Source organism: Cheilinus undulatus, linkage group 1, assembly GCF_018320785.1.
Source record: "Cheilinus undulatus linkage group 1, ASM1832078v1, whole genome shotgun sequence".
Lineage (NCBI taxonomy): Eukaryota > Metazoa > Chordata > Actinopteri > Labriformes > Labridae > Cheilinus > Cheilinus undulatus.
In genome coordinates, this window is record NC_054865.1 from 12,963,455 (window position 1) to 12,972,567 (window position 9,113).

At 41.1% G+C, this 9,113-nt stretch overlaps 1 protein-coding gene across 3 annotated transcripts in view; it reads right to left on the reverse strand.

The window, feature by feature from the left end:
- LOC121528145 (collagen and calcium-binding EGF domain-containing protein 1-like) overlaps nucleotides 1-6,939 on the reverse strand; it is an 81,810-nt gene extending 74,871 nt beyond the window's left edge. For 2 of the 3 annotated variants that reach the window (XR_005993477.1, XM_041815419.1), the window contains exons 1-2: nucleotides 6,534-6,939; nucleotides 2,704-2,784 (exon numbers count right to left, since the gene is read on the reverse strand). Coding sequence is in view for 2 of the 3 variants with exons in the window: in XM_041815419.1 (XP_041671353.1) it covers nucleotides 2,704-2,784; nucleotides 6,534-6,646 (194 nt within the window). In the remaining variant the exon portion in view is untranslated. Of the gene's footprint in view, nucleotides 1-2,268; nucleotides 2,393-2,703; nucleotides 2,785-6,533 lie in introns of all 3 variants that reach the window. The other variant, XM_041815551.1, reaches the window with a different exon arrangement.
- Between the last annotated feature and the right edge of the window lie 2,174 nt (nucleotides 6,940-9,113).

Consider the following 9,113-nt stretch of genomic DNA (forward strand, 5'->3'; position numbering starts at 1 on the left):
AAACTTGGAGTGTGACTGGATAAACGTTCTGTCACATCTTTACAGACCAATCAGAGCAACAAAACACGTGACATAGCCACTACCGAGCTGCGCCCCTACCGCGAACCATGGCAACTGTAGACATGTCAGTACACGACTTGTGTCATTTTTGAAAAGAAAACAACTCACTGCTGTTCTTTGTTCTTCTTTAAACAAAGAAATGTGTATCCATCTGCTTTGCAAGGTTAGTAATGGATGCCACCTTTGCAACAAGACAGTTTTTGAAATGTTATCCCTTCTGGATATTCCACAGTCAACTCTGAGCAATATAATTAGGAAGTGGAAGCGTTTAGGAACAACAGCAACCCAGCCATGAAGCAGGAGAACATGTAATATCACAGAGCAGGGTCAACGACTTCTAAAGTGCATGGAACATAAAAGTCGCCATAGCTCTGCTGATTCCAGCGCTGAAGAGTTCTGTGTAAACACAACAACTGTGCAGTGGGAGCATTATGGAATGAGTTTTTATGGCTGAGCAGCTGCATGCAAACCTCACATCACTAAGTCCAATGGCAAGTGTTAGATGAAGTGTGGTAAAGCACACTGACACTGGACTGTGGAGCAGTGGAAAAGTGATCTGTGGAGTGATGAATCTCTCTTCTCTGCTAGTCAGATGAGTGAGTCTGGGTTTGGCGGATGCCATGAGAACATTACCTGCCTGACTGCATTGTGCCAACTGTGAAGTTTGGTGGAGGAAGGATAATGGTTCGGGGCTGTTCTTCAGGGTTTGGACTAGGCTCCTTGTATACAGTGAAGACCAATCTTATAACTTCAGCATACCAGGACATTTGGACAATGCTATGCTTTCAACTTTGTACCAACAGTTTGGGGAAGGCCCTTTTCTATTCCAGCATGACTGTGCCCCTGTGCACAGAGCAAGGACTATAAAGACATGGTTTGATAAGTTTGGCATAAAAAATCTGACTGACCCACACAGAGCCCTGATCTCAACCTCATTGAGCATCTTTAGGATGAACTGGAGCAGAGACTGACCTCATTAATGTTTTAATGAATGAATGGGCACAAATTCTCCCAAATACTCCAAAATCTTGTGGAAAGCTTTCTAAGATGTGTGAAGGCTCTAACAGCTGCAGAAGGGGGGCAACCCCATATTAAAGTACAAGTATATGAATACAGTAAGATCACAGTCCTTGTTAGCGTAAAGTTTAGGAGTCTTAATATTTTTGTCCATATAGTGTAGTTAAAGTTTATGAAGAGTGCTGTGATGTCAAATGGTTCAGGGCAGACTTAGAAACAGGCAAAAATCTGGAGTTCAGGCAGATTTAGCAGCTACAGCACACCCACCCATCAGTCAGATCAGCCAAACTCTTTATTATCTATAATTCTCATCCTTAAAAAAAAAAAAAAATCTAGGTTGATGTTATAAAAAAATAATTCATCCAGGGTCGGTGCGTCCAGGCAATTAACATGTAAACATGAGCATTTTATTACCTCCGCCAAGAAGGTTATGTGATCGGCAGGCTTTGTTAGTTTGTTTGTTTGTTTGTTAGCAACATATTTCAAAAAGTTATGGATAGATTTTGATGAAATTTTCAGGAAATGTCACAAATGGCATAAGGACGAACTGATTAAATTTTGGGAGTGATCCGGATCACCGTCTGGATCCAGGAATTTTTTTTAAAGGATTCTTCACTATTGGGAGATAGGGCTAATGGCGGAGGTCTGTGCTCTCCGAGTGCTTTTCTAGTTATGGGTGTGCTAGCGATTAAAGGGCTGTTTAACCTGACACACCAGATAGACTGTTTCATGTCTTTATTACATGGGGTATAGTTCATATTCATCTGGGATACACCCCATAAACAATGTCTAGTGAAAAGCAAAAAGTTTTTAAAAATCTCAGAGGATAAGTGTTTAATCAATTACATTCATTACTGCACAATCAAAGTGACAAAACACATAATGGAGTCAGCATTCGACTCCGCCAAGGAATAAACCATGCAATGCAAGCTCAGCATGCATCCGTCATCACTATTCACTGACAGTGGAACCAGCTGGTAAACTCTTGCTGAAGCCAGTAAGGAGAAAAAGCAAGAAAAGCTTTTTTCCCCCAAGAAAAGCTTTCAGTGTGGTTCTTTGTTTTTAATGACCATATTTGCTTTAATTTCCTATCATGAATAGCTATGGTTTGGTCATCTAACTCGGGTGCTTTGTCTGAATGCCTCATCCCTCATGTGTACAGCAGAGAGCATCTCTTTGTAAATTACTGACCGCAGCCATGAAGCACCATCAGGACCAATCCAAGTTGTCGTGGTTGTAATTCCTCTGTTGTTTCCCCAGTAGTAACTCCCTCTGAGGCAACAAAATATCTCTCTCCATGTAGCCCTGCTCATCCCTAAAGTTAGCACAGCAGATTGATTATGCTTGTTTATGTTATCTCACACCACATCACCCCTCAAGTCCCCTGGCGCACCTAAGGGAAGGTACACCTCAACCTAAAAATTGCTGTTCTTTACAGTCTGTAATAACATACAATTCATTTCAATACCACACACACAACATCCTAGCACACATTTAGCTGTCTCTACGGTAAAATCAATCAATAAAAACAATGTAAACAAACAACAACCCACAGAAAAGTGTACGTAAACCACTGTTAACCACATTGGTAGGAACTCAGGCTGTGAACAAATACTTGAGACTTACCTGAAGCAGGTGCTGTTCTTCCCCCCGGCTCTGACACAAGGATACTCCACAGTCAGGATCTTATTGTCTGGACACTCCACTCTGAGCAAAGAAACAAGACACTTTTACATCTTTCATCACTTTCATTGTTCATACACTCATCAAACTGGAAGGGGAGATGAGGGATCAGGAGCTGGAGCTGTTGATGGTCCTCTGAACCCTAAGGCCAGAAGCTCCCTCTCATGTTTAGTTTTAAATAGTTAAAGTTGGTACACAGGGTGTTAAACAGTAACAAACTGTGACATGTTTAACTAAAGTCTCACTATGATTTTACCAAACATTTTTCAGTATTATACATACATGGAATCTCTCTGGTTTCCTCTTAATGCAAACACTGATATTTGAGAGTTATAGCAGAAAAAAACAGACATCCTAATAATATTTATAGAGAAACAAAAGGAGCTACTTTTGATTTAACCAAAACAACTATTGTAAAGTCTGCAAACTTTTTCACTGTTCCAACTCCGCTAGTGGAGTGATTTTCATTTTTTTCCTTCATCGTTTGCATTCATAGAATAAACAGCTTTAGAAACAGTTCTCTTGATTCTGGATTTTGAAGAAACAACGTTAAATCCAACAGTGATGATAATAGTTTCCATACCACTGCAACAACTCCTTCAGAGTAGTCATAGGTGTCTTGGTGGCCTCACTCACTGGTCTCCATCTTGCACGGTCACTCAGTTTGTGAGGAGGGCCTGAGGAAGATTTAACTTTTCTCTGAGTTGCTTGAAGTGTTCTTTTGCCTTCATGGTGTAATGATAGCCAGGAATACTTAAGCAGTGACTGGACCTTACAGACACAGGTGTCTTTATACTGCAATCACTTGAGACACATTCACTGCACTCCAACACCAATTTCCAATTTGTTGAGTTAGGTCAGTCACGTTAGAAAGGGGTGAATATTTATGCAATTACTTGTTTTACATACACATTTTTATCTAATTTACATTACTTTGTAGAAATTTGTTTTCACTTTAATGTTACAGAGGGGTTTTTTGTCATTTCATTTAAAAAAAGCAACATCTTTTGATGATATTATGGACTTTAGATGGTAAATTCTCTAAATTCCTTGCAATTGCACATCAAGGAACATAACTTATAAATGGTCAGACTCTGCCAGTTAGAAATGATTCTTACGGGTCTATAACAAAGCTGAAATAACTGTTGCATAATAACGCATAGGCTACTTGTGTCGAGCTACAGCTGCATCAACTCTGCTCATAGTCCATATTTTAAAATAAATGTTACTGTGTAAACTATGCCTGGTGAACACTTAAGTAGATTTCAAAACACAAAAGATGAAGCACAACTAAATCATAATTATATTGTGTTGAATGCAGGGAGATTAATAAAGTTTGGTGCTTAAAATATTTTGGAGAAGACCTTCAGACCCCCTGTACCTGGCGGTGCAAACTATAGAATGTAAAATATTTACTGTCTCATGCATGGCCAACAGGTTGTTGCTGCGGGAAGACATGAAAAAAACCAATAGAGTTTACTTTTAAACTCAATATGTGCATTTTAAAACATGATCATATGAAAAACATTTTTTTGGTCACTAACTTAAAAAGTATCCTTAAAAATCAGAATGAACAAAAAAATCATAATAAAATCAGGATTAAAAATGATCTGACTTTTTTCCCATATAGCCCACTCCTATAATCAGTGTAGTTATCACAAAGTAAAGAACCTCCACCACTGATTCATTGTTTATGATCAAGTCTCCCAGGTCAGTAATGGGAGCACAATGCTGGTTTGGCTCTTCACTGTGTCAACCTTGGTCCTGTATTGCTCTGGCCATCATCTCGGCCTGCACCAGGCCCATGCCCCCTCTCTCCAGGTATCCTCCCAGCTGACCCCTCCACTATGCACGTGGCCATCCCAGAGGCCTGGTCCAACCCACTGTGTCCTGGGATCCCAGTATGTGGTGAGCTGAATCAGGCCTGGGAAAGTGAGCAAGGTGCCAGGTGCAGCTGCTGTCCCCATATCCAGCAGCTGACCCTTACCATCCCCACTCTCCTGATCATCCTTCTTCCTATGGCCACAGGTAGTTTTTAACAGGTTTTTAACATCTGTAAAAAAGTGTACTTCCTTGCTGGACACTAGGAGGGATCTTTCATGGTCGTCATTCACATGCATAAGCTGAAACAATCCATAACTGTCAACAGGTTAGTGACATGTTTAGGATTAAAAAAGGCACTCCAGAAAGGCCAGGTCAAGTATGGGAGCATATGCTGGTTCAACACTTCACTACTGCTCTGGCATCCCCGATGACCATCATCCTGTGCCAAGTCCACGCCCCATCTCTCCAGGTGTCCTTCAAACTGACGCCTTCACTACACTGAGGTATGGTCTAACCCATTGTGCGCTGAGCTGGATCAGGGCTGGGAAAGTGTGCCTGGTGTCCAAAGAAGTGCAGCTGCCACTCCAGCAGCTGACCCTTCCCATCTCCACTCTCTGGAGCACGGTCTCGCCAACGATACCCAAAAATGTGCCAAAGGGAAGTCATTACAGAAGAGTCAGGCGGGCGCCTCCAGTCCATGCTTCAGTCTAATGGTAGTGCTCCTTTTATTTTAAATCATAGCACGATCACTTGTTAACAATTACCTGTAAAATATTACTTTACAGGTCTTTTCTTGCACCTGTCCCAACTTTTATAGAATATGTGAGCACTAAATTCAGAATTTGTGTATATCTGAGACAAAAATCAATAAAGTTTATCAGTTTGAATATTGACTTGTGTTTGCGCTGTGCTAAATTAAATAAAATGATTTGAAAATCACTGCACTGTTTTATTCATATTTTACTCAGTGTCCTTACTTTTTTGGACATTTGGGGTTTATATTATTACAGCCACTACTATCACATGCTTTCAGAGTGGGTGTGCAGGTCTTAAAATGCAGATTTCCACAGTTTATATCTGGGTTCATCTTATCCATTCACAGAGTTTAAACGGATGAACCTCTGTGTGTGTTTGGGTTCAGTAGGAGGTTCAATCAGTCAGAGTAATAGATGTTTGTGTCTCATAATAATACAGACTGACGAGTTTACACTACACCTCTAAATCCTGAATGTGAGGAGATGTCATTACTACTAAAAGGTGAAGAGGATGTATGTTATCTAAATAAAATAACATTACTGCTGTGCTGGTCTCCCTCTCTGTCACAGAACATTGGGTGCATGTGCTCCCTCTCATCCTCCCCTCACCTCCTGACCCACTGTCTCCGGGCACCTTCGCAGCATCTGTCATGTTATGTCTGAGCGCACAAGTAACATTTGGCTCTCTGCACCGCGACCGATCCCAACCATTTGGAGTTTCCCTTTAGCCTTGTGCATGTCTCTGAAAATCACATTAGATTAGACGCGCTGCGGCGGTTCATCCAGGGGTCTCCACTTTGAAACCTGCTCACTCAGTTTGTCGAAACTAATAAAAACACAGACTCAGCTCTTCTCCGGCTTTTGGCTTCTAATCTGACAGTGAAACTTCTGTTCCGACTTAAATTAAATGCGGATACAAGCTGATTTACGCGAGGGAGATATCCAAAAAGTTTAAATCTTTTTGGATCATGAGTCAGGGGCTACTCAGATATAAACTTTAAAAGTTCTGTTTGCAAGTATTTATTGCCTTTTCTTAAAGTTCTGCGTCACAATAAAAAGTCATCTTGGCATTTGTAAACCACCAAGTCCTCGTGAAAGTTTACTTGGATGCGTTTGGCACTGCGTCACCAGCACACCGCCGTTCATTCACTGAAGCTGTTGCAAGGCTAATCTAATCAGGTCCACGAAACTTACCTCGAAGTGTCCACTGCAAGCGTCGTCCTGATGGAGCTGGCACCAGATTCCCACAGGAAAACAACACAAATTGCGCCAAATGGTAAAAGAGTCGCACCATAAAGTTGACCCATGTCCCCTGTGCGCTCCGGGACAGATTATCTGTTCCACTGAAAACGCCTTCACATCAGCAAAACCCCAATGTTTTCACATGTCAGCCACCCGCGCGGGTAGTGGTTTCAAAGTCTCTGTAATCCTCGTCAAGTATCCCGCAGAGCTGACGCACATGGAGACCGATGGATGAGGAGTGCTGCGCTGTGCGTCCGGAGCCCCGAATCCACTTTACGCACTGAGGCAGAGACCCCTCAGAGAGCCACTGAAGGGTTTACAGAGCAGTGTGTCCACACTAATCCCCTCTGGATTTACATTCCTGCCTTTAAGGAAGAGACTCAAAGCAGCCCACTATCCAGCCGCTGTGCTCACTACTGCTGATGACGTAAATAGTCATTTTACAATTTGTACTATGACGACCTAATCCTCCAATTTACCCCCAAGCTCATATTTTCAGTCAGCACGTGTTCTGAGATTCAAAATAGATATAATAGATAGATAGAAATGGTCGAAATTAACTTGTTATAAGACAAGACCAGATCTTGTAAGGAGAAAGGAGATTAACAGAAAATATAAACAGAAAGACATGGCAGTTTGGTTTAGAAGTATAAATATTTTATCACATCTTTTACCACAGGAAAAACAGTGTCTCTTGAGATAACCAAACAAAAAGATCAGATCTGGAGAAAACAACCAAACTTTATTCAAAACCATGGGGAAAAAATGAGTATAACAGTAATCTCCTCTTAAATCATTGTGCAAGATGAATAAATAAAGATTTTGAGATAAACATGATGTACTCCATTTGGGAAAAAGGAGAAAGTAAAATTGATGTTTTCCCTTTTAGAGATTCTGTAAGAGCAAAATTAAAGCACTAAAAGAATTTAACCATGCTTTAAAGGAGACATATTATACATTTTTAAGACAAGCTCAAATTGGTCTCAGAGGTCCCCAGAACATGCCTGTGAAGTTTGTTGCTGAAAAAACACTCCAGTATAAGATTTTTGTACGTTTTAAACCCACTCAATTTCAGCCCTTCTCAGAACAAGCCATGTCTGTGTCTGTGGCTTTAGCTGTCTGACTCCACCCCTGACCACACCCCTCTCAGGAAATGGATGCAGTACTCCTGGTACTACAGACACTTTTATCCAAAGGTTAGAACTTGACTGGGATTTGAACCATCAACTTCCCAGACTGTAGTCAACAGGATTACCCATTGAGCTATCCAGCACCTCAGCTAGTAGTTGAGAGGATCAGTAGAGGAGGGCAGAACTTTCCTCCAAGTGGGGGCGGGCCAACCAAACCTGGGGGCAGGTGCTTATGCTCCTGGTGAGGTCACCAGGAGCTAAATCTGAGAACAGCTTGTTTCAGCACACATTTTCTGAAAGGTGGAGAAAGAGAGGGGGAGAGGTAATGGATTTTTTTGGTGTTTGAGGGGATTGTGGACAGGCCAGGGGCAGATATTTGTGTTAGAAAAGCCTGAAAGAGTGATTTTTGCGTAATATGTCTCCTTTAAAAGAGACAAACAATAAGTTGGACTTAATAATGGCAAGATCAATAAGGTGAATGCCAACACTTTATGGAGTAAAACACAATTTTAATCTTCAATGCAAAAATAAAGTAAAGGAACACTGACACTAAATAACAGAATAAGTGGCAAATAGATAACCTGGCACACCAGATCCTGAAAACAACTCATAGACGGCATTTTGGAAAGGGCAGAGGCTTTGAAAAAATGTCGAAAGGTGATTGGATGAATGTTCTGTCTGTCACATCTTTACGGGCCAATCAGAGCAGCAAAACACGCAACGTAGCTGCTACTGAGCTGCACCCCATACCGATTAGTTAACTCCATATAGAATTGCAAAACGTGAACCATGGCGACTGTAGACATGTCATTACACAACTTTTGTCCTTTTTGAAAAGAACACAACTCACTGCTGTTCTTTGTTCTTTTTTTAATGAAGAAATGTTATCAAGTTCTGATAAAACTAGCGCTTTAGCAGCATCCACGCTAAGCTCTTCCACCATAATCACACTGGCCTCTTGTTGCTGCTTACGTCATGACTCCACGGGGAGTATTGCCCCATCGTCACTGATTGGTCCTGTCACTTTCTAACCGGCCCAAACGGTTCAGACAGGAGCTTTGCAAGATGGATTCACCAGTGAGAAACAAAGGAAATGGGCATATCCACCTGCTTTGCAAGGTTAGCAAATAGTTACACTGCAAACAAAATGAACAAGATAATAGAATTATTCAAGGATATTGTTAAATCATCAGTAAACAGATGTATTATTTGCAACTGCCCAAGGACTAAAAAAAATCATCTCAATAAATCTCTGATTTCCTGTGGTTAATCTTGATTAATTTTTTTTTCCTTTTTTATTTTTGTTCTGTCTTAGACTAAGGGTGATTGACTTCCTGCAGCCTGCTTTTACTTTGAAAGGCAATAAGGAACTTTAAGGTCAAAGATTATGACATGAACATAG